This window comes from Anabrus simplex, chromosome 2, assembly GCF_040414725.1.
Source record: "Anabrus simplex isolate iqAnaSimp1 chromosome 2, ASM4041472v1, whole genome shotgun sequence".
Taxonomy (NCBI): Eukaryota; Metazoa; Arthropoda; class Insecta; order Orthoptera; family Tettigoniidae; genus Anabrus; species Anabrus simplex.
Genome location: NC_090266.1, coordinates 974463856 through 974491095, shown reverse-complemented (window position 1 = coordinate 974491095; position 27240 = coordinate 974463856). Strand labels below are relative to the sequence as shown.

The 27240-nt window shown below is 37.9% G+C and overlaps 1 protein-coding gene across 4 annotated transcripts in view; it reads left to right on the top strand.

Annotated features, from left to right (window-relative positions):
• The window catches only part of LOC136864585 (RING-type E3 ubiquitin-protein ligase PPIL2), a 308814-nt gene extending 281885 nt beyond the window's left edge, over nt 1-26929 (top strand). The window contains exons 11-12 of one of the 4 annotated variants that reach the window (XM_067141780.2): nt 12338-12449; nt 26248-26929. In XM_067141780.2, coding sequence (XP_066997881.1) covers nt 12338-12425 — 88 coding nt within the window. In that variant the 3' untranslated portion in view covers nt 12426-12449; nt 26248-26929. Of the gene's footprint in view, nt 1-12337; nt 12450-16832; nt 17322-26247 lie in introns of those variants that run through there. The other 3 variants (XM_067141779.2, XM_067141781.2, XM_067141782.2) reach the window with 3 other exon arrangements.
• The last annotated feature ends 311 nt before the right edge of the window (nt 26930-27240 follow it).

The following is a 27240-nucleotide window of genomic DNA, read 5'->3' as shown; positions in this document are numbered from 1 at the left end:
ACCTCCGGCTGCGAAAGTCTACGAAGCGAAAATGTATCTCTGTCATAAATACTGTAGGTGACCTGTACTGCAGGCTGGAAATACCTTTCTTAAATCAACGTGAAGGCAAATTCGTAGGTGTCATAAACGTACGTCCTCACCAGCACCTTCACTTCTCGCATCGCAAACTTCGGGACGGATCGGTAATGGCCGCTGCCAGCTTCATGAGGAGTTGGCTACAACCACAGACGACTCCAAATTCAACGATTCACAACAAATAATTCGAACAACGATTCATTCCTTCTCGTGCGACTCCAAATTCTACAATTCAATTGAACGATTAATCATTCATACCGAGAATCGATTCATACGATTCTTTATTCTGTGTCTTTTTCAATTGAGAAATGAGAAAGTCTGAATATCATGAGGAGTTGATGGCTGTATTATATCTCCGTGAATATAATTGGAGTTTAATCAAAAGTTGAGTCTCGGAATTTCAAAACCTTCTTTATCAGTGCATCCTTAAATTCAGTCCTAATACTACATTTAAATGCTGAATACCACGTCAGTGCTCATCCTTCTAGTAATCTCATGACATGTAATTAATGATCGGGACTTATATGATTTTTATGGAAATATTCTTCTACATTGAGGATTAATTCCTTTTCAGTATATTCTACCTTCCGAGAAAATTTTGCTGTTTATGTTCTGATATCCTCATCACTGAAGTAACGTTAGGTGAAAATATGTCCTGTTCTATTTGATAGACCTTATCGTTCAGACTTTCGATCTTGCCTTGAAGTTCGACCTTCACAGTCTTTATTTGCCCTTGTATTGTCTCTTTGATCCCTTTGACTTATTTGCCAAGGTCTTGTTTCATTTCCATCACATTGCGACCTATAGGAGCGATTTGAGTATGGGTGCTATCTAATTGAGTCTTGAAACATTTACCAGCATCTCCTCGCTGAGTTTTCAATAGGCTAATCTCATTACCTAATTTGTTAATATCAGCTTTGAATGAATCACGATGGCTGTCTTTAATGGATTCTATCTTAGCTTGGGCTACAAATAACTTTCCATGTGATTCCTTAAAATCTCCCTTTGAAACTTTCTACTTCCTCTACCACCTGAGCCTTAATATTCTCTCTCGTAGTTCCTAAGTCACGCGTTAATCGCTCGTTGATTTCTGTGAACTTAGTGTCAATTCTGGTGTTGGACTCGGTAAAACGTTTTTTCAGTGCGGGTAGTGTACTAGCTTGAGTGAGCCTGCACATTCCAAATTGATATTAGCCTCTGCTAACTTAGTGTAAATCCCTTTCTGAATCTGTGTAACAGTGTCAAGTTCAGTTATACTAGCATTAGTAGCGATGTTTGACTCATTAAACTGAGCAGGTAGATGGCTATTTACAAATCCTTTTAGAAACCTCTCCTTGATATTTCAATTCAAAAGGTGAGTCACTTCTAGATTAAAAGTCAAAACAGATCGTGAAGGTGGTAAAGCCATTTACATGTGGGTTTTTTTCCTACATGTCTGACTTAAGATAAATTTTAACAACACTGTCATTTTCCATCTACAATTATCGACATCTTCAAACTTGCTACCTAAAAGTTTTTCCATGAACTTCAAGACCTAGTCAAGAGTCTCATAGTTTCCTCTTTGATTAATCATAGTTTCCTCTTTGATTAATTTTAATGAATTTCAATGTGATTTGACCTCAAGAGTGCTTAGAACATTTCTTATTGTTCACATTTTGTAATCTATTTTAAATGTCTCATATTTTAGTGATTTTTAAGTTGTGTCCCACTATGATTTTTGTTTCTGATGTATGTTTATTTAGCACTCTAGCTGATGATGTCCCCTAGGAGACAAAACATGTGCTAAATTAATGTATTTAACATGTATTGAATAGGCGGACCACTAAATAGAATATTTGAGTAAATATTCTTAATTATTTTGCTACTTGTACTTCAGAAGAGTTCCAATAGACATTAAATTTCTGGAGGCAGGCATCCCTAATTTAACATCGGGCGGTTTTGATTGTATCTCAAATATTATCTGTCATCATTTTGGTGCACAATATCACAAAAATCCTTATAATTATCAACAATAATGCTCTCTTCAATCAAATATAACCATTGAACCAATGACATAGCTGTGCTCTTCCACTCAGAAAAACCCAGGTATCACAATCATGATCATGACTTCAAATATCGTCATAATATTACAGCACCCTTGCAAATAAAGTCTGATGGCACTCAAAATTTTTAACACGATTTTGTTAGGGTTAACTGCCTATCTGTTAATGTCGTTGGCGATGATATTTTGAAGTCTCCCTGGAAGTCATCCTCATGCTTAGCATCACAAGACAAAATCCTTTATTTCTGCAATCAAGGAAGGTTCCTGGATAGAGCCGAGAATTGTCCCTCGTAGTCCTTTTCTTTCATGATTTCATAAATGTCGGTTGCAGGATCTGATAAAGTTCACCTGAAACTTACAAAGTCTTTAAATTGATATCCAGTATGCTCCACTACACAATTGACAGTATTTAACTTTTTAGTAGCTAATAAGGACGTTGAACTCCAATGAACAAGTGGGGGGTGAGAACACAGGTCCTCTCGTCATATCACACACACTCAGGAAAAATCACTACTTCTCACAGGAAACATTATTTTTATAAACCATCATTTAATAATGAGAGGTGCATATTATCATGTGTAGAATACTTTGTTGAGTATAGCATTGATTTATTTTATACAAATAGCACTGTAGGTTTAAATTTTATTAATTGAGTCAGATGACAGTACATTGTAGTGTAAATTAATATTGTCTATCACAGGCCAATGAGCACATTTGGAGTTTTTAACAAGTAGCCTATGACAGATTATCAATAATTAACATTATACTTGCAGTAATATTGTTCGCAATAAAATATTATTTTAATCTGGCAGCACAATCTTCTTTAAATAACTTGACCCTGACAGTCAGCTGGCTAGCTTGTTGGGTTAGTATGTACATACATCATTACAGACTGTTGTGCCTTTTAGCATTCACTGTGCAAATCTCTGTAAATGGACTAAGGACTTCCACATTCTCTATTAGCAACTACCACAGGGTCTCATCTAATGCAGCACCTCGTACCTTGAAAACAATAAAGACAAATCCTAACTGTTATCGCCTTGGTCTCCATGTCCTTCTACTCTCTATGGCCAAGTCCATTATTCTCCTCAGTGGCCATTTTAAACTGTTCAATATTGTTCATTTTTTCCAATAAGTTTTTTTCTCTAAAAGTGTATAATTATTATGTAAAATACATGGATGTTTATGCTAGAGAAAATCTGGTTGTTGCTCTGGCATATATACACGGCACACAAAAAAAAAAGTATCACAACTTTGGTATGAACTAGCGTACACACATGCTGTTTCACGTCCATGGTGCTCTGCTTGGTTAGTAGTATAATAGGACAGTTCGGCGGCCTCCTCCTCCCAGAGGCCTCCTCCTCCTCCCTCCTCCTCCTCCTCCCGCGGGAAATTTGAATTTTGGCGGGAAATTTTAATTTTGGCGCGAGATTTGAATTTGTAAACAAAGCCACGTGCTTTTTGACAGCTGTCATCGACAACAATGCATCGCTAACCTCACTGCTGCCATCTTGACGGGTCTAAACCTCAGTGGTGCCAACTTAACCTAACTAGCGCGAGATTTGAATTTGTTAACAAATCCACGTGCTTTTTGACAGCCACGTGCTTTTTGACAGACAACAACGCATCGCTAACCTCAGTACTGCCATCTTGATGGGCCTAAACCTCAGTGGTACCAACTTAACCTAACCAGCGCGAGATTTGAATTTGTAAACAAATCCACGTGTTTTTTGACAGCCACGTGCTTTTTGACAGACAACAACGCATCGCTAACCTCACTGCAGCCATTTTGACGGACCTAAACCTCAGTGGTACCAACTTAACCTCACTAGCACGAGATTTGAATTTGTAAACAAATCCACGTGCTTTTTTGACAGCTGTCATCCGCCATCTTTAAACTACAGAGCACCGTGCTGCCCTCTTTATCGCAGTAGCTGCAAATCCGTCACCTGTCATCCGCAGTGCTGCTATCTTAACGGGCCTAAACCTTAGTGCTACCAACTTAACCTCACTAGCGTGAGTTTTGAATCGGTAAACAAATCCACGTGCTTTTTTGACAGCTGTCATCCGCCATCTTTAATCTATAGAGCACAGTGCTGCCCTCTTTACCTACTTACCTTTGAAATGTGGTGGCGGATAATTTGAAAAATGCTTTTTGACAGCAGCCATCTTTGAGCACCGTGCTGCTCTCTTTAGCTAGATACCTTTGAAATATGGTGGCAGGCAATTCCACGTGACAGCAGCCATCTTTGAGCACCGTGCTGCCCTCTTTGTGGCGGTGGCAAATTCTACGTGCTCTTGTTTGGAAACAAAGTCACGTGCTTTTTTCTGACAGCTGTCATCCGCCATCTTGCATCACAAACCTCAGTGCTGCACCCTTTAGCTAGATACCTTTGAAATGTGGTGGCGGCAATTTGAAAAATTCTACGTGCTCTTGTTTGGAAACAAAGCCACGTGCTTTTTTGACAGCTGTCATCTGCCATCTTTAATCAATAGAGCACTGTGCTGCTATCATGTGGGCAATTTCGTCAGCTGTCATCCGCCATCTTTAATCCACAGAGCACCGTGCTGCCCTCTTTATGACATGTAGTAGCGGGCAATTTGAAAAGTTCTGTTAGCTGTCATCGGCCATCTTTAATTAAGAGAGCACCGTGCTGCCATCTTTAGCTAGATACCTTTGAAATGTGGTGGCGGCAAATTGAAAAATTCCACGTGCTCTTGTTTAGTAAACAAACTCACGCGCTTTTTTGTCAGCTGTCATCCGCCATCTTACATCGCAAACCTCAGTGCTACACTCTTTAGGTACATTCGTTTGAAATATGGTGGCGGATAATTTAAAAAGAAAAATTCTACAGCAGCCATCTCTCGACGCTAATTGCACAAGATGGTGGCTATACATGACTCCTTAAAGGTGCTTATGCAAGATGGCCGCTATACATAGGTTCTTATGAGACTCCCTTGGGATGCTTGCGCAAGATGGCAGTTATACAAGACTCCTTATGAGACTCCCTAGGGATGCTTGCGCAAGATGGCAGTTGCTCTTATGAGGCGGCTTAAGGGTCCTTGCACAAGATGGCTAGAGACGCCCTAAGGATGCTTGCGCAAGATGGCGGCTACACACAACTCCTTATGAGACGCTTTAAGGGTGCTTGCGCAAAATGGCTGCTGCTCTTATGAAGAAGGCTAGCTTAGAGGCTAACGTGTCATGCTAGTTCGATTAATTAAATTTGGGGCTTAAATGCAAAATGTTAAATATCTCGAAAACGGTGCATCGTAGAGCAAAACGGAGAAAAATTTTCTGCCCAATACCTCGGTTCGCAGAATGCGGAACATGATAGCATAAGAAAAATATAGTCTAATCGTGTGATCAACGGTTCGGTTCCAACTTAGGCCCTTTGGCATTAGCTCTGTTTCAGCTTGTAATGAAGCAAGTCTTCGCAACATGATGAGGTCTAGCTATGTAATGAAGCAAGTCTTCGCAACATGATGAGGTCTAGCTATGGTAGAGGGTATAACGTGCCATGCAGGTTCGATTCATTAAATATGGGGCTTAAATGCAAAATGTTAATTATCTCAAAAACGGTGCATCGTAGAGCAAAACGGACAAATTTTTTCCACCGGACAAATTTTTTCCACCTTATACCGGAGTTTGCAGTATCAGGAACATGATAACATAAGAAAAACATAGTCTAATGATGAGATCGACGGTTCGATTCCTACTTAGGCCCTTTGGCATTGGCAGATATCTATTTCTACAAGATGGCGGCTATACATAGCTTCTTATGAGACAGCTTAAGAGCGCTTGCACAAGATGGCTGCTGCTCTTATGAGACGCCCTAGGGGTGCTTGCGGGAGGTAGCAGCGACAAGACGATGACTATACACAGCTCCTTATGATACGGCCTAGAGGTGCTCACACAAGATGGTGGCTGCTCTGATGAAGAAAGCTAGCTTTGCATCGTGCTGGTATTTTTACAGCACTAAACCTCATACCTTTGAAATGTGGTGGCGGGCAATTTGAAAAATTCGACGTGCTTTTCCTTCACAGCAGCTATCTTTAGACAATAGCAGCTATACATAAGCTGTTAAGGCCTCCTCTTATGTCAAGCCATAGCTCTATCGAACAAGTTTAAACCTGCATCGGAATAGCTAGAGTAAGCACGTGCTGCAGTGATGACGTCATTAAGCATGTTTAGACTTGCAAATCACAAAAGAAACGTAACAAGACTAGAATCGAACACTGCACTCTATGCCGTGAACTTTATCATGTGATCGGAACATTGATTGAAGTGTTTAGAACACTAAATAAGTAATCAAGACTAAAACAGAACACTGTACTCGATACAACATGTGTTTAGAACATGTCAGGGGATACCTTTGTTCTAAGAAGATTAGATTACCGCACATTCCTTGTAGGGCTAATAGGCTAAAGGGCTAATGGGCAAAAGGCCTAAAGGGCTAAATGGCTAATGGGCTAAAGGGCTAGGGTGCCTCTCCTCTCTTTATCCGGGCTTGAGACCGGCTCTACAACTAGAGGCGGAGTTAACACCCTAAGGAGGGGAGAATGTTGGGAAATAATCTATACGAATATAGCTACTCGATCGACTATATACTACAGATGGATGACTTAGGTGAGGGTAAGCGCTTACTTAATAATACCTACACGATGTAATTCATACTCTATTTCAAAAATATCTTCTTTGTACTGTGTGTAACCAGCATCATGATAGGCTCTTAGCAGTTGTAAACGTTTTACGAGTACGTTGGGGTCTTTACAGTATCTTATATCTACATAGGGTAACAGAGGCTTGTTGTGAACTTTGAGTCTATACAGTTGATATGTAGGGACTTGTTTTGATGTAATACGTGCTTCAGCAGTAGCGTGTCTAGGTACAAACTTAACTTGTTTCGATAGCGATGAAGTGTTGAAATTTCCTTCTTCTTTACCTTGCATCTCTTCTTGAGATGTTTGCACTGCAACAGAACGTGTAGTAGGCTTAGGAAATGAAATAAAATCATCAAGCTGTAATGGCAATGAAACATTAAGATTTTCTTCTTATTCTTCTACTTTCCCTTTACTACTGTTTTGATCAACATCATTATCCTTATTATCATAATCATGATCTTGCCTCTCTTTATCTTGAAGTTTGTGCTTAGTAACAGAACTTGCAGCAGGCCTAGACAACAAGGGAGAATTAAAAATATCTTGCAGAGGTGTACTTTTTAAACCTAAATCAGTGTTCGCTTGAATATGGTTGAGTTCTTTGTATTTTGTTCCCGATGAAGCTACATTACACGCGGCTTCATGACGTTGAGCGTTGTATGCGTTCTTGAACTCTCTTCTACAATGTTTGCATTGACAAATTGTCCTACATGATATCTCATGACGTCTCTTGTGATAGCTTCGGGAAAATGCTTTTCCATACTCTTCGCAAATATATCTAGAAATAGGTTTTTCCATGACAGACTTTTATCTTCTGCTAACAGATTCTTCTTTAAATCTACTCGACATTTGTTACTCTCTACTTCGATGATGCGAACAGCTTAGCGATTAACAGTAAACTAACACAAAAGCGTATAACCAAGGTAGCAACAGTAAGGTTTAAGCCCATCAAGATGGCAAGAGTGAGGTTAGCGACGTTCTGTTGTTGGATTTTAAATTCCGCGCTATAACATGCATAAGGTGGCAGCCTTGAGGTTTACCGCCGTAAAGATGGCAGCAGTGAAGTTAGTTTTTAAGCTGACCAACTATGTAATCATCCGTTCTCATATCATTAACACACTAACCCCTACATTGTTTTTAATATCATTTAATTTAATTGGTATTTTTAGTAGTTTTTAAGTGAATCAATGTACCTGCAAATTAACATGTTTAAAATTTTAGCAATTCACCTAAGCTACAATAACTGCTGAGGATGTTCCTAAATAAGGAACGAAACATGTACTGTTGACTAATAAATTTGCCAAAAGGCAAAAAAAGTATCAAAACGGTGGAAGAATTTTAAATATTGTAAAATTTAGTGATCACGCAGTATAGCCAGGAACTACGAGGTGAGCTGATTAATGCACATGGGACTGTTGTCAGTACACAGACAGTCCGCAATAGACTAGGGGAAGGTCAGCTCAATTCCTGCAGACCTATTGACACAATGTGGACCGGTCCCGAGAAAACTCGTGTTTGCCTACCCGAGCGTTGCGGACCGGTCCCGAGTTATCTCGTGTTACCAGCAGACCCAGCAGACTGAACTTTAGTGCTACGTTTTGAGATATACGGGAACTATTTGGAGGTCAAGGGTGATAGAAATCTGTTGTGTATGGTTCTACACAATCGATAGTCGCATTTCTTTTTGAGTATTCTTCTTATCATAGATTTTCTTTGCATTTCTTGACAACATGTTTACAAAGTTCGAAGAGGCATGCAAGATGGCAGTGCCCAGGGATTACATTTGTTTAGACAAAGATGAAATTATTCGCGAATTATGTGGTGATACAGGCTCCGAATATCTAAGTGAAGCTGAATATTTAGAGTTCGATGATGAAATATCTTCTAACAGAAATGTTTCAAGTGATGACGAGGATATAGTCTTATCTTCAAGGTGTGGAACTCACGTAACGCAGAACGAGTCTGATAATTGTGCTGTGGGTGTAAATATTCTAAATATTGTAAATAATGTAGTGTTTTCTGACAACTGGATTATGGACAACAGTGAACCTAGGCTAGAGGATTTTGAAGGTGCTCCTAGTATAAAGGTATGGCCTAATGAATCTGGAAACATAGGACAAGTAGCAGGATTTATGTTTGGTGAGGAATTTTTTCAGTATGTAACTGAACGGACAAACTTATACTATGTGCAGAATTCACATTCTCATAACGTATCCCCTAAAACACTAAAGTGGACTAATGTCACTAGCAGGGAAATTAAAAAAATATTGCTCTGTGTATATTGATAAGGCAGGTGAAGAAATCATGTCTGAAAGATTACTGGCCAACCAATCCGTTAATAAAAAACCCATATTTCCAAAAACTATGAGTCGAAATAGATTTCAAAAAATACCCTGCATTTCAACAACTATTCAGGAAGGCCACTAGAAAAATACACAGTAGTCCTTAAAAAGCTAGTGAAGTTCTGACAGTTTATTTGAATGCATGCACTCCAGCTTAGAGGTAGTTAGAAAGTGGCCGGGAACAGGGCTGTGCATGGGGTGAAGGGCACCCCGTCCGCAATGTGTTAAAGTGGCCCGGTTGTCCCCTCATCACCAAAGATGCCGTCTGCAGTTTGCACAACAGAATGTCAACTGGCAGCTCCGACACTGCACTCCAGTATTCTTTGCCGATGAATCCAGATTCCAGCTTTCTGGGTCCGATGGTCGTATTCGAGTCTGGTGACATCAAGAAGAAAGAAATTTTCATTGCAACATGCAGGAAACAATGGCTTACAGCGGCGGATCAGTAATGGTTTGAGGAGGAATTTCTTTGAACCATAAAAATGACCTCGTAGTCATTCAGGGGCGATTGACAGCTGTACGCTACATTGAGGAGGTTCTAGAGAACCATGTACTACCGATCGCAGACAATATTGGGCAACATTTCACATTAGTGCATGATGGAGCCACTGCAGATTCTGCTAGGCCCACCAGAGACTTCCTTGCAGCTGCTGGAATTCAAGTAATGGACTGGCCTGCATGTAGCCCCGATCTCAATTGTGTCGAGTATCTGTGGGATCAATTTGGTAGGCGTATCCTGAATCACCCACAGCAACCCCGCACACTCCAGGAGCTGACAGCAGCATTATTTGAAGATGGGGAGCCATCCCCCAGTATGCAATCCGGTGTGCTGTTGTGCTACGAGCCAGAGGTGGGAACACAGAGTACTGAAAAGTGTTAACTGTAAGTTTCAGGTTGTTTTTAGTTGCATTCAAGTGCAGTGACTTCCGGTTTTGGACCACTGTGTCTGTTTGGGACAATCAATCGTAAACGTGCGTGTATTTTTTTGTTCATTTTTGGTTTCTGTACAAATAAATTAACATTTTTTGGTTCTGCATAATCTACGTCTGCAAAATAAATGCACACAAAATATTACAGCCGACCAAAAGTTTGATACTTTTTTTTTTTTAGCAGTATATAATCAACCCTTTAAGTGTGACATTGTTAAATTCCAGGCTGCACCCACAGCGTGCTTAATTTCTAGCCTACTCCCAATGCTGAGTGTGGTATAGTATGAATTTCACTGTAATTTCCAAACGGCCAGGTGAAAAAATGTCAAAAAATATACAATGACATATTACATAGATTATAAACATATGCTAACCTGATTATCCCTGGACATTCACACGTCAATAATGTGACTTTGTGTAGTAGACACCCCATGCGTTCTCATTTCTCGGTGTATTATCATGAATTACGTTATCACGTCACTATCTTCACTGGAAATTGTAGCAAACTCTTCCTCTTTATTATTCTCACACTGAATTACTTTTCCCACCATTAATAACAAGGAAATTAGCTATTTCTGCATCACCAACAACTCTGCCAGGACCTGCCATGTTTACAAACAAACTTGAAACATGTGTGCAGAGTTTAAAAAAATAAATGCCTGTGAATATATGCGACATCTCTTGGCAATAATAGATAGCTCGAAGTATAGCCAAAAGTTTCCACTTCCTGCCATCTTACAATAAAGCAAATAACTATTATGAAATCCACATAGTGGGCATTTCAAATGTCAGTGCATCCGTTGTGAATGCTCTAGATTTAAATGACGAGTCGTCAATTGAGATTCTTCAAGAGATACTGAAAGACAGCTCTTTGAAAAATGATTTGGCGTTTATATCTGCCAATCTAAGCTTCTAGTGTAAAACTATAGACATACAGCGGAACCTCGGATTGCGAGCAACTTGGTCTAAGAGTGTTTTGCAAGATGAGCAAATATTTGAAATAAATTGTGACTTGATATGCGAGTGAGGTTTCGCAATACGAGCGTTACGATTACGTACGTTTCCACCTCCCCTGTGCCTTTGTTTTCCCCTCCCCCTACCACTCTCTTTCCTGGAAAAGTGTGTGTAATCATTTCCCACGCTGGACTTCAGTTGGCGTGCCTCGCTCGCATAGACAACACCGTACGAGAGTACATGTTTTGTTTCTGTCATCTGCGATATAACTGTTCTACAACGATGGGCCCTGTGAACGAAAAGAAGGCTAAAAAGGAATTCGGTCGGAAAAAGGAGATGATTACAGTGGATGAATCTGTTCAATGACAATGCAGTGTCACATTTTCATGAAATCCTCAAAAAGAGGCAAAAGCAACAGTCATTGGACAGGTTCCTTGTTAAAGTTGCACGAAAAGAAAACACTTCCAATGAGCCAACCGATAGCAGTGATTCTGTTAGTGAAATTCGTGCTACACAGTAACTCTTCTCATGTCATCTCTCGTCTCCCTCACACTTACAATGATTCTATTGTAAGGTAAAGTTCTGTTTAATTGTTTTACGTTATATTTTGTTTTAGAAATGTTATGCGAATAAATGTTTTTGTGTTGTGGACGAATCATCCGAGTTTCAATGGTTTCTTATGGGAAAATTTGCTTTGATATACGAGCGATTTGGATTACGAGCATGTTGCCGGAACGAATTATGCTCGCAATCCAAGGTTCCACTGTACTTGAAACCATGTCACCGTAGCAGACCAGTGGGTGCACCGTTGCATCACACATGCTTGGGGAGTTAATGACCATATACAATTTGTGTGAAATTAAATTTATCCAAATGGGGATCTGTTTTTAATATATTCAGCAGGTTTTTCAACTTTCCTTGAGTGATAAACTCTGAAAAGATATATTGATTATTGTAATTACTTTTTTCTAAATTTAAACTGTTGATTTAAGCTTCAATTAGACTTTGTGTTGGTTGATTTAATTATTGTTGAAATCACTAATCTGGAATACTCGGTGCAGCTAATACTAAGGAACCAAGAAAACTCTTTCACTCCTCATTGCTTTTTGATGTAGCAAGACTTGGTACTTCATTACAAGTTTTGGTGTATTGTCCTTTTAAATTTCTAGGTACCGGTATGTTAATAACAGTGTTTTTCTGTAATATGGCTTTAGACTTAAATATATTTTTTAATGTTGTTATTTTATGGACCAACCATCAAAGCAGCCTCAGTACTTGGGGCAGTCTTTTAAAATAAAAAATATTTTTCTAAATTATAATTGTGTATTTTTCAGGTTCAAGGTGAAAGACAGTGCTGCAGAACCTGCACCAAAAAAGAAGAAAGAGATTGGTTACAATTTTGGGAACTTTAACAATTGGTGATATCTTGGCTGGTATTATTGGTAGGTATATACTTTTGTTTTAGCAGGTGACTATTGAGAATGAAGCAGTGCAGTTATTCAGACCAGTTCAACAATCTAATCTTAAAAATAAAGCAGCTCAAGTCAGTGAAATAACATTAAAATGAAGGTTCATTCTAAAACAGTGACTCTTAACTTTAAACTTGTCTATCCAGGCATTATATCTTAACTCGAGGAATTCAAAGAATGATGACGATGATGACTAGGGAGCAGGTTTTTATGTAATTACTTTTTTTTTTGCGTAAGTTTTAACACAAGTTACATAGTTCATTGTTCCTATTGTGCATCCCCAAGTGTAGAAACTTAATCTTATTTCACATAAAAATGCATATTTTCACATTTTTAAAATGTAAATACATATTTTAAGAAAATCTATAATAAGCACATAAATCAGCAATATTTGTTAATCAGTAAAATTTAAAATGCTTCTGTGTTATAAAATAACGCTCATATTTTCATTTTACGATTATGGTATTTTTTTAACAGTGTATTTAACATCATGTATCTGAATGTTTTGGCTATTTATAGACTTCTGTCTAGACGTTCTAAAACTTGCTGATCACAGGCTACGTCATTACATTTAGACACGGAGAGATAAGGTGACGGGTAATACTGTTAAGATATGGGAGACTGGGAAGAATATTGTCCAACCATTAGGTAGTGGGATTTCATCACTCCTAAGAGTAAGGATAGCTGTTCGGGTCCATATATCATTCCCGTAGTCATGTGATTTTGTATGGATTTCTAAGAAATATTTCCTTCAGTGTCCGCTGCTATTCTTTTAATTGAAACAGTGATTCACCGTAAATGCGTGTGTTGTAACCTGCAAAATAATGCCAAAAGAGAAGTCGAGTACAAGGTCGCGTCTTCAACAGTATGTAGTGGAATTAGAAAGCATTTTCACTACTGATGGAAAAGTATTATTTTGCCAACCGTATGGTAAAACAGTAAGTGCAGATCAACATTCTCAAGTAACCCAGAATTTGTCTGGATATAAGCATACTGCGGCTGCTTCACGTGTGCATTCATGACAATTACTTATAGCTGAACCAGCTACTTCAAATGCAGGCCCATCTAAATATTCCCAGTATTATTTAGATGTGTGCAGAGCATTTGTTTGCGCCGACATTCCTCTTGGCAAAATAAATAATCCGGGACTGAGAAATTTCCTAAGAAAGTACATTAATTTTGAGCCTCCAGATGAATCCACATTAAGGAAAAATTATCTCCCAAAATGTTACAAAGAAACTTTACGGAGAATTCAGGCAGTATGTGATAGCGAAAAACTGTGGGTGAGCATCGACAAAACCACTGATTCCAGTGGCAGAAAAGTAGGAAATGTAGTAGTTGGTGTGTTGAAGAATGACAAAACTGCTTGTGAACATTCTTATTTGCTAGCGTGTAAAGAAATGCTTGCTGCAAACCATGTCATTGTAGCTAGGTTATTCAATGAAGCCATGCAAATACTTTGGCCGAAAGGTATAAAATACGCCCATGCATTGCTTTGCCTTACTGATAGAGCAGCTTACATGAAAAAGGCAGCTGAAGGCCTTTCTGTGAGCTTTCCGAAAATGATACACGTAACTTGCGTTGTTCATACTCTACACAGGTTATGTGAAACTGTATGAAACTCAGTATCCTCAAGTGGATAAATTAGTGTCTAATGGCAAAAAATTCTTTGTAAAAGCACCCTCAAGAATCGATCTGTTTAAAGAGAAAAACCCGGATCTTGCGCTTCCTCCTCTGCCTATTGTTACGCGGTGGTGTACCTGGCTTAGCGCTGTGGTATACTACGCAGACAATTTCAAAATTTTTGCATCTGTTGTGAATGCACTAGATTTAATCGACGAGTCGTCAATTGAGATTCTTCAAGAGATACTGAAAGACAGCTCATTGAAAAATGATTTGGCGTTTATGTCTGCCAATCTAAGCTTCTAGTGTAAAACTATAAACATACTTGAAAAATCCACTAACCTGTTGTCCGAAATAGTGATGGAAGTTCACGCTATTGGAAATAAATTAGATTCACTCCCGGCTTCACTGGTACAGGGACTGTTAAAGGTCAAATATCAAAATTTGTTCAGGAAAAACAGAGGATTTCAAACAATGTGCCAAATTTCTAATGAATTAGAGGGTGCTCATGTTGGCGAAATTGATGGCGTTAGTGTTGGTTACATTCCTCTCTTCAACTATGCACGTCTTACTTCCTGTGATGTGGAGCAATCGTTTTCGCAGTATAAGGCTTCTTTAGAGATAATCGGCATGCATTTGTGATGGACAATTTGGAGATGACCTTTGTTCACTGCAATTCTGAGACTACTTTTGGCAACTAATATTCCACCGTGTGATGGGTGAGTACGAACTGGTACCAATTTTTTCAAAGAATATAGGTTGCTTTTGCCATATTTAAACAAAACATTACCTTTAAAAAAAAATAACCATTCATAATATCTACTCTGGCATATCAAAAATTAATGTACCATACTGCACGTTTGGCAGTACCAATGGTACAAATGGCTAGAGAAGAAGGACACAGTAGGAGATGATCATTAGTCTGCTTAGTACCACACTTGCAGTAAACTGTCTCCACAGGAAGGCCCCATTTCTGTAGGTTGGTCTTGCATCTCATGGTACTGGAGCGTAATTGATTGAGAGCCTTCCATCTTGTCCACTTTTCAGAATGTCCAGGAGGAAGTTCTTCCTTTGGAACCATCCATTCTCTCAAATGTTGACATTTTCCCCACCACATTGAGATTCTTGCTTGCTGTGGTGTTCCTTTAAGAGCTTCAGTGCTTGTCAAGAAGCTCTTTCTTGATTTCAGCCTGGGGTTTATAGCTTAGACTTACTTTTTCATTCCCTGACTATATACCGATTTTCATTAAATTCTCTTTGCTCATTTTCTCATGGCTCGGTGTTGATATGGACTTAGCAACAAAAATGCAAATTTATGAATATCTGTTATCATGGCCAGTACGGTAAAAATGTATATAAGACATAAATGATCGGAAATTTAATTCTGTTTAACTTTAATTATGCAGTATTTATCGATAGGACCACTAATAACAAATATTTCAGAATTATATTTTAGGCCTTCCCCTAAACTATCATTTCACTCAGCATGAATAAAATTATTTATAGCCTAGATTGTACTGGCTCTTTCCCTGACTTTACATACCGATTTTCATTAAATTCTCTCCAGCCGTTATCTCGTGATGCGTGTACATACATACAGACAGACAGAAATTACGGAAAAGTAAAAAGTGCATTTCCTTGTTGTCTTACCCACCGTATCTTCCTTCAGAACCAATTACCTCTTGTTGCTGTGGACATGACCAATGCGGAATACCATTCTTTTTAAATTCTGAGCAATGTACAGACAAAACTCTTATTTTATATATATAGATTGATACAGCGTGTAACTACCTGGTGGATAGATACTTTTAGAACAGACTTAACTCTGACACAGGGCCCATTGCCACTACAGCAATGACTGCAAATGTGGTACACGCATGATGAGACATTGGCCTATTTTCATCTTAGGGTTAGACGATATCTATCATGGATCTTCCATGAGCGATAGATTGGCCGGGGAGGGTGAACACCTTGGCCTGCCCGTTTGCCTGACCTTAACCCTTTTGAATTTTGGCTTTGGGATCTCCATAAATGTGGATACACTACGAGAATGAGGGATCAATGCTTGTGATGCAATCTGGCAACAGTCAGGGATGTTCCAAAGAATGCACAATTCCATGCAATGTAGGGTAGAAGGCTGAATGGCAATGGATGGGATCACATCGAGCACATGTTGTGAAGAGTAGATCAAAGACATGGTGATGAACTATGGTAGTAGTAGCAGACCATAACTCAAAAGATATTGCAGTTTGTGAGCAATGTTTATAAGACCTTTTTTCCTTCGTTCGTTTTCCTCTGTAAATATTGGAACCTTTTACAAGGACACCCTGTATAAATTGCGTAGGGTTAAGTATGAAAGTGTGGGAAAAAAAAAGAGCAGTAGCTGGCATTATCATCAGGTAACTTTGAAGGTAACACCATTTCAAGAAGCAGATTACCTCATTTTTGTTTCTGCAAAACTTATTCATTTTATCTTTCTCTATAATAATTTGGTGTGCTGCACAACCTTTTTGCAATTTGCATAAATACTTTTTCCCCTTATATTTCTCGATGTTAGGTCACCCTTATAATGACAAGAACAAGAAGTTCAATAGTCCTTTGCCTAAGTCTGATATTGTACCAAGGCATTATGGATGCACCTAGATGAGCAAAATAGGCTCTAGCGTTTTTTTAAAAAATGCAAACAACACCCCCAGGTAATTTTAATTAACAGACGAATTTTTCCTGCCGATTACAGGTCGTACTTCAACTATCCATCTTGACGAAATCTGAATAATTCGACCAACAATAAGCATAATCTTCACCACTGGACAGTAACGAGATACAAACAAGAAAGGTCTAGCAAAAGAAGGAACATTATACAACCAAGACAAGTTTGCAAGAGCATCATGCTAAAAACCGTCAAATTTAATAAATAACCAGTGCAGTGACATAGAATGAAACCACAGACTTTTTTAATTCAAAAAATAGTTTTTTAATTTGTATAAGTTTTTAATCTTTAACTAACAACTGCCCCCACCCCCAACCTTCACGTACCCTCCCTCCCCCACCACCTAATTGTTCCTTACTAACATAATTTTTAATCTTAATTATGGAAATGTTTTATGCTATTTTTTACCTAAGCATTATGTGAAACAGCTGATGATGATTGCTAAGTAATCGAAACATGTACTGTAAGTTTTAATGACAAAAATTTAGCTGAAGGCTAAATAAAAAAGGAAAGTATCGATCAGGTGGAACCTTTTTCATTAGTTAACTTGATTACAATATTGATACGGAATGAAGTGGATAGTATGTAATACATCAGAGGTGGTATGTCTAAATCGGTATTGGGGAACAATAACCTTAACCATTGTTCACATAAACTGCACTTAATTTATATAACTTCAAGATTTGATTACCCCATTTATATTTATTTCAAAAAGCCCAAAATCCAAGAAAGCCAGAGATGTAGTAAAGCCGATGAGTTTTTTGCTTTACGTCGTACTGACACAGATAGGTCATATGGCGACGATAGGACAGGGAAAGGTTAGGAGTGGGAAGGAAGTGGCCATGGCCTTAATTAAGGTACAGCCCCAGCATTTGCCTGCTGTGAAAATGGGAAACCACGGAAAACCATTTTCAGGGCTGCTAGCAGTGGGGTTCGAACCTACTATCTCCCGAATACTGGATACTGGCCGCACTTTACTGACTGCAGCTGTCGAGCTCGGTGATGAAGTATTTAATGATAATGCCTGATGCAGAAGAATTCTATAAAATATTAGTAAATTCTGCTTCCCAAAATAAGAGGAATTTTTGCTGTTTGGTACTGTGAAGATGAGCCTACATTGTAGCAGTACAGTCATGGGAGCAGCTGACTGAAGATGTCCTTTTGTGTTTTCATGTTAGTCCTTGTCTCCTATTTCTGTTGCTCCCTCTTCCCACACTGACCTGCCATTATGTTCGTCCATTTATGTGTTCCTTTCTTGTTTCTATGTCTCCCTATATATGTCTTGTTTCTGAGAAAAGTGTATCTGTGAGAAACTTATACAATACTGTCCACTCGTTTTTTGGTGACTACACAAGGTGGTAAGTGTCATTTGAAGAATACTGAACACATCAGCCAGAGCCAAGTCAGACAGGCCACAGATTACCAGACAGGGAAGAGTGGAAGTCGCAGCAGCTTAACTCTCACCTTGCTGCCATCTGCTTCTAGTGTATCCAGTATCCCATTGGCCATAAGATCTGAGCAGGAAGCTTAGCATAATTTGTAACAAAATTTGGTGTCCAGAAATGTGCTTCCTTTGGATATACAGGAACTCAAATACATATAGAATCATTAGGTTCCTTGCTACAGTATTAATCATCATCATCATCATCATCACAATGCCCCATTCCAGTCGCCCAGGTGTGGTTTACAGTATTGGATTAAGAAAATTGTGCTCTGCTCTAACCCAGCAGGTACCCTAATATCATTGAAAGTGATGACTTTCATCTTCCAGTGTAGAAGTAATAAATAAATATATATAGAATAAATAAGTGAATGTTCTTTATGCACTGAAAAATAATAATTTAAGAAATTTAGACACAACATTGACAGTACAGTCCAAGAATACTTCATTATAACCTCTGAAAATCCACTAAAAGATCAGTAAACTTTCACAGCAAAATTAACCACAGTCCACCTCACAAAGTTAGACATTCACGAAAGTTGAGAAAAATCAACTGCCTAGCTCTAGGCTATGATGTTATGAAAATATTACCCTCCTCACTTGCTTACATTCTTGTTAGATATAATGACTTATTCCTACTGCTGCTGTGAAGTCGTCTTCAATTGGGAGTGGTTGGCATGCTCCAGTATTGCAACTTGGCTTCATTCCGGACCATTTTTAGTCAGCCAGTATACTCGTCCTTCAAATTGTCTTTCCACTACACAACACTGCAGCTCAAAGCCTCTTGGCCTTGCTGCTGCTTGATCATCAGAAACAGTTTTCTAGTGGATTTGAGTTGGCTACACAGTATGGGTCATGTAGCTGAAACCTTTTACTCAGAAGATGGTGAGTTTGAACCCCATTGTCAATGGTCCTGAAGGTGATTTTCTCTAGTTTCCTATTTTTACACCTGGCTAATGCTGGTGCTGTACTGTAAGAAGGCCAAGTCTTCTTCCTCCCCAGTCCTAGCCCTCTTTTGTACTATCATCACTAAAAACCTATCAGTGATAGTGTGACATTTACCATTTGCAAAAAGAATCTCTGTTCTTACAAAAATAAAAATAGTTTTGAATTGAATTGTATTTACTTTTGAGGTGGAGAGTACAAGATATGAATAATTTTATTCAGTATGGCTTGACAAAATTGTTAAAATCATATTTCTCCCACTTTTTTTTTTTTTTGCTAGTTGTTTTGCGTCGCACCGACACAGATAGGTCTTACGGCAACGATAGGACACGAAAGGGCTAGGAGTGGGAAGGAAGTGGCTGTGGCCTTAATTAAGGTACAGCCCCAGCATTTGCCTGGTGTGAAAATGGGAAACCACGGAAAACCATTTTCAGGGCTGCCGACAGTGGGGTTCGAACCTACTATCTCCCGAATACTGGATACTCCCACTTTTGACATTATGGACTTGTGTTTGTTTTCTCTGCATGAGATGTGTATGGGTTTTTTTTTTAATGGGTATATGGATTCATTTTATTGTTGTCATCTATTCCTTCTTTTCACAGGTGAGATGCTATAGAGTATGGAGTTAGTTTTGTACATTCTACATAACTTAAAGAAAAAAATGTTTTCGTGAAGAATCTTCAGAGGTTTTGTGGACTGAAGACAAAATACCATCTCATCAACTGAATTTTTATTAGGGGACGGAATTGAGACTTGATGAGAAACCAATAAGCTGAATAGTTTGCGCAGTAATATAACTGAATATATTTGTCACATTCATTCTGTTCATCTGAAGAATGGATGAGGACGGATGTGAACGAATTCCTAGGTATGATTAGTTAGTTGCCATATAAAAATAAGCCTTCTCTGCACAGGTCATGAAGGTCGTTGGAAGAGTATAAGATAACAGCTTCCGCTATCCATAACCTCGATACTACTTTGCCCACAGGAATTAATCTGGTAGGTATTAAACGGTTCGTTGAGGGAATATTTTCCCTGCGCCATGTTGGGCGACCAAAATTTATGTGCCTTCAGCTACACCTTTCTTCTCTAACCCGGTAAAAATATTTTTGCGTCAACATGCATTTGGCTGGGGTGTCGATCTCCCTTTCAAACCCCACTGTTGGTGACAAATTTTTATGAACTGATCCGCTTAATCCTGCGGCATCTTTCTCTTTCCTTGCTCTACAGTTGGTAATAAATCTTCTTGAAGCGCTCTAACGTTCGGGTGAAAGACTAATTTATTTAGGGCGAATGGTCTTCTACTCTTTCCTCTATGATAATTACACGTCGGCGTTCAAGAAAGTCTCTAGCTAACTGCACTATACATCTCAGGGATTAAAATTATATATATATTTTAAAAAATTATTTTTCTTTTTTACGTGGACTCGACTGGGAAACCGTGCCTCTTATTTTCTAGTACGTCTGCATAACCATCTGTTCCTTAATTGTAATTATAATCAACTTTCAAGTTCAGCCAACCATCATCCTCCAAGAAATTATCTTAAAAATTAACCTTCTATACTAAAATTAGCAATAATAATAATAATTTCAATTCTTAAATACTAGCTTTATTTATAATTATTTAAACATTCATTTGCATACATCATAATCTCATTCGAGATAAAGAAAATTCTTGTTTGAAGTTAAATTATTACATATTAAAAGAAAAATGTTGAAATTATTAAAGAGAAATGTCAAAATAGTGACTGTCAGACAATACGATTGTCAAAAATAATGAATGACAAGAATGTCGAATGTCAAAATATGACGAATGTCAAAATATTGAATGTCAAAAATGCCTCTTCACTTTTATAACCTCAGATCACTACTCTCATGCTATCCACTTCTAACTTCATTCATAACGTAGGCAGAATAAGTAAAGTTCCATCAGCATAGCTTCCAATGGCTACATCTTAAAATATATCAACAAATAAACAAAAAATGATATATATATATACATATTATCTGTAACTGGATAAATATCCAAAATATTTCCTGAAAAATATGTAGAAGTTCTCTAACATAGCCTTGTCATTTTTATAAGCAGGTCATACCTCTACCAAGGTCAAATCTTCACTTAAATTCCATCATCTGGTCGCAAAAATTCAAGGGATACTGTAGGTGACATTTCTTAATTTGTTAATGGCAGTAACATAAAATTTATGAAGACACTTTCATCAATGATCGATTGTTTCGGCTTAAATCGGTTAAAATACTACGCAATATGCTAAATTCTCCTTGAAAATACCGTGACTGTACTATAATATCAGTTATTTGGAAATGATCTTTTGATAATCGTACACCGTTATTACCCTGTAAGTTCAATAAACAAATATCACCATATGAATATCACATCAACCCACATTATACATCACTCCATAATTCACATTGCTATCACGACAAATATAACCTAGAATTAGAATTGTGTCGTGAAATTTTTCATTTTTTTTTTTTTGCTAGGGGCTTTACGTCGCACCGACACAGATAGGTCTTATGGCGACGATGGGATAGGAAGGGCTTAGGAGTTGTAAGGAAGCGGCCGTGGCCTTAATTAAGGTACAGCCCCAGCATTTGCCTGGTGTGAAAATGGGAAACCACGGAAAACCATTTTCAGGGCTGCAGATAGTCTGATTCGAACCTACTATCTCCCGGGTGCAAGCTCACAGCCGCGCGCCTCTACGCGCATGGCCACCTCGCCCGGTTTTTCATCAATTAACCTTAAATAAATATCTCTCATCATATTTTGTCAAGAATACCATAATTCCACACAATTGTATCAACGAATATACATCAATCACAATACTCACAACTCTAACCTCATAATTCCGTCGTATACATTTTCTGCCACACATATAAATATCAATTAATCCTTTCTTGGCAACGTATAATTCAAAAAATTTGATATCTTAACACAATAACGCTTTAATGGTCTCTAATTACCATTCATATAAGAGATGCACTTTCCTTGTCAAAGAATGAACATATCAGGCTTATATTTACTTACATTAGGTGGTAGGTTGGTGTTGAAACTAGTCTCAATATCCTGCAAGTCAATCTATTTTTCATTTCGCATTTCAACTATATTGGATCACATTGATCATGGTATACTTCTTTGGAAATAAGTCGAAGAATTATTATCAAAGCTCTTCACTAGTGAATATCATCTTCCTTATATATGACTGTTATCTTATGTGGTTGAGGATTACCTAAATCCATCATTAAAACAATATTATGAATTCTTTCGCGAAGACACTGCACATTGAAATTATCTCAAAGATACGTATGTCGACCTCTTTCATAACAACACATATAGCAACTAACTACATATTAGGTTAAATATGGATAATCTACAAATTAATTTCATGGAACTTAGCTTATTTTGCCCACATTACTGGACTGGGATGGGTTTCATCTCACTCTTCTTCAGGACATCATCTCCAGGTTATGGCTGCGTCATATCCGGGTTGTGGTTACCAGTCTCGGGTTCGGAGAATCAGCTGGTTGGTTTCAGTCAGATGCCAATCCCATTCTCAGCTTAGTTGCTCATCATGATGCCGTTGTATACATGCTTCAGAAACATATTTAAAGATATCATTAGTTTCATAATTCTATTATCTATTGAATGTTCTTGAATCTTATTTATACTAGACAAAGTAGATTATAACACCATAGACATCAATATTCCAGATTGAATGACTTAGAAAATGCTTAAATATCTCCTTGTTTGATGAGAATATACTTCAAAATTAGCAATATCCCATTTCTGTTCTAATCAAACCTTGATAAATTTCGATTCAATCCTAGTCTACTGATAGCTATTCTTTTCTTTGTCCTTTTAAATATTGCGCTTAACAGTCTTGTTACACATATGACGATTGGCATTATGTTTCTGTATTACTAATCGTTTCTTGTCCGACTCATTGGCTGAATGTTCAGCGTACTGGCCTTCGGTTCAGAGGGTCCCGGGTTCGATTCCCGGCCGGGTCGGGGATTTTAACCTTCATTGGTTAATTCCATTGGCCCGGGGGCTGGGTGTTGGTGCTGTCCCCAACATCCCTGCAACTCACACACCACACATAACACTATCCTCCACCACAATAACATGCAGTGTCCTACAAATGGCAGATGCCGCCCACCCTCATCGGAGGGTCTGCCTTACAAGGGCTGCACTCGGCTAGAAATAGCCACACAAAATTATATATTATTACTATTTGTTTCTTCAAGAATTCAAGAAATCTTCTTTCCAAAACAAGCTCCTTTTCTTTTATGTGTTCATTTCCTCATACAATTTCGTCTTGATACTCAACGTAATACTCGATTGTTCACCTTGCTGGTTTTAACAATTAACAATTCTGCATTTTTCTTAATAACGGCCATTTGGTTTTTGTTGATCTGAACATTCTTACTTCCTGTTCATGGCCTATTTGATTCGACATGTCTCTATTTCCTTTCAACATATTCACGGCCCATTTAATTCCATATGTCTGTACTTTCTTGTAACATATTCACAGCCTATTTAATTCCATATGTCTGTATTTTCTTGTAACATATTTTTCTACTGCAGGACTTCTGATATTTTATCGCAATTCATGGCAAAAGTTATGATTTTAACACCTCGTTTTGACATAATCAGCGCAATGAAACGGTACAGTACTAATTATTTGTCCAGACTGAGTGAACCCCAGGGTCATGTGTGTCTTCAGCAGTGGAAATCTTCTTGTTCCTTAATTTTTCAACATGCTAACAGGGAATCAAACCTTTGTCCTTCCAAAATACCTATACATCATCTTAATATCACATTTACTCACATACGTTTTGCATTTTGAAATAGTTGGATTAGTTGAAACCTCTAATACAACAAATCCAATACTAGCATTTACCAGTAATGATATCTATAACTCAACAGTGAATTGCCATTGAAAGCTGAGTTTTTGTGACAACGTATCAACAATAGAAGTCATAAGAGCAAAAATTTGATTTCCTTGTAAGAAAAGAAATACAGTAAAACCTTGTTAATTCAAAGTCGTTGGGACTCAAAAATCGTACTTCGAATTACGTGATATTGAATTAACCACCAAGTCGTAATTCAGAAGTGCCAACCCTTGCCACGTTACAAAATATTCTAAGATCCATTACTGCATGCGATTAACCTTGATTCACAGTTTAAACCTGTGAATTTCAGGGACCAAAGATTGGGAAATTTCCAAGCGATGCCTTTTACGCCGACCAGGTTACCTCTGCCACCGATGACAAAACAACAGAGGGATCTTTGTTAGAGAATGGTGATGACAACAGTAAAATCTAAGGAAAGAGTTTTTATAATCCTCTTAAATTACAGTACGAGATTCTATAATATACGTGAAGTGACAAACTCTTATCTGTATGTTTTATACCCATTTTACTATGTTTAGTTCATGTGGTAGAATACTATGTTTAATATATACATTTCCTAGTTCAGGTAGTAAGTGCCGAGACATCCCAGAGATGCACAGTTCAGTTCATTTCAGTAATATATATACAGTATAAGGTTCCTGTAAAATATGGATCCAAGGAATTGAAAATAAGGTTGGCAAATTAGAAGTCACAGTGCGATTTTAAAAAAAAAAGCTAATTTAATCAAAATTAGTGTGCCGTCCCAACTAGCTGTGATGTTAGGAATAATTGTTATGTTAATAAATAAAGCTGAAATACATTGAAATTAGCAAAGAAAGTAGGTGTAATATAAATGTTCCCTAAAATTTCTAATAAATTAATTTTTAACTTCAAAACAAATTCAGTTCAGAATTTACTATTTAAATTTACTTTTACACTGAAATGCTCAGAAAATAAAAATCACTGTGTATTTAAAAAAATGTTATATAAAAGATATTCCCTCATGTTAGGCGTGTTGTGTTGGCAAGCAAAACGATGTACGATCACTGATTTAAATACATAAAGCTGTCCTCGTCCTGAGGTGGTGCAGGGTTGTTTTTTTTTTGTTTTTTTGTTTTTTTTCAGGTTTATCCCTAGTGGAGGTGAGCTGCATGTACCTTCCTAACCACTCATAAACCCATATCAGCCCTCTTGCCAATCTTAAATTTCTGATAGTAACAGTAATCAAACCCAGGTCCCGAGGACTTCCCCATACTAGCCCTCTTGCCAGTCTTAAATTTCTGATAGTAACAGGAATCAAACCCAGGTCTCATAGGACAGCAGTTTTTGCTGCTAACCGTTACAGTACGGAGGTGGATATGATCACAGATAACACTTTGACAGTTCAAAGAACTTCTTATCACAGAGTGAATTGGCCGTGCACTTAGGGGTACACAGCTGTGAGCCTGCATTTGGGAGATAGTGGATTCAAACCTCACTGTCGATAGCCATGAACGGTTTTCCATTTTCACACTAGGCAAATGCTGGTGGAGTACCTTAACTAAGGTCACAGCCGCTTCCTTCCCTCTCCTATCCCATCATTGCCATAAAACCTATCTGTTTAATGCAACATAAAGCCAATTGTGAAAAGAACTTCTTATTGACTGGGTCATACTGGCACAGTATGTAAGTAGGTAGGTACAGTCCTCAGCCCAAAGGCTGGTTGGATCTTCAACAAATCTACCATTAGCTGTCTAAGATGGCCTTATTCTCACTGGAGTGGTGTATTAGGGAAATGAGGAATGAGGTAATTTTCTGTTGTGTTCCTCACTGAGCCAGAAGGTGGTGTACATTTTAGTCTGCCAAGCCCAGTAAAACGCATAAAAGAACTGACCGTATGAGCAGCATTTTTACACCATTTAACACAAGGACTGGCTGTATAAGAAATGGCATTACTAGCATCGCTCACACCATGCCAAGGATGAGAATGAGACAGACAGACAGAAAAATAAAAGTAACAAACTTGATCTAGCCCACACCAGGAGAAACAGTGCACTCTGCACACTGTATCTCACTGGAGATGTATCTGGGCACTAACTTTTATCCTGTACGCAAAATTTCTGTAAAAACTAAGGTTAATGATGGTATTCTCATTCATTTCAGGTTACCTTACATTGCGAGGGTACCGATGTTGCAGTGAAGTCCACTACTGTAAGACATTATGTTCTATGTTTTTCCTTGTATAATTTACACACACTTATTCCAAGACAATTTTTCCCAAAAAGAAGGTGTACAAAATATGTGCATAAATGCAGTACATTTACTAAAGTAATAATTTCAGGTTTTTGTTTTATACAAATTTTATTGTAAGTTTGAAAGTAAAGTCCTTTTTCATTGAAGTATATTATATGTAACTCAGCTTCCATAATTTCATTCTGAAGTTATTGTAGCTACTAGAGAGTGTTTAATAAACTTTTTTATGTACTCCTCAAAAGATTTGAGATGCTTAAACAATGAAAATAATGGTCTTTGATCAGTGATTTATTGAATCAAGATTAAGTACTCTTCCTCCTAGCATAAGATTACTGCAACTGATTCCCACATCAGTCCCTTATATCTAACAAAATTAAACATAAACCTCGTAGTTTGACCAATTTATGTCTTGGACAAAGAGCGCCATGTCGCATTACCATGTGCGGAGAGTTTCACTGTAAGGTCTTGTTTACTTCTTTTTGTATATAATGTAAATATAATATAGAAAGCGCATAGTCGTAATCATAAGCTGTGTTATTTCACAGCTGGAGTAGAAAATAAATTATTGTAAAGAAACTTAAAGAGCTTTTCTTAAACTGTTTGTTTCCAATTATTGAAATACTTTCTCCTCTGTCTTCATAATAAAATGTTCCTCTACTGAAGAATATGTTTAGGCCTAGTAATAAAAAACTGATTTACTTTTTCATACTGGTATGCTTACCATAAAAATATGTTGAATTACGAAGCCTTGCACCTGTCTTTGCATAGACATCTAAAATTGATTTAACTCCAGCCTTAAGAGGAAAATTGAGATTCAGTCTAACTGGATCTTAAAAATCAACTTTAAAGGTGATGGAATAATTTATGGCGACCATGTGATACACAGTCTTAGCCCAATGAAGG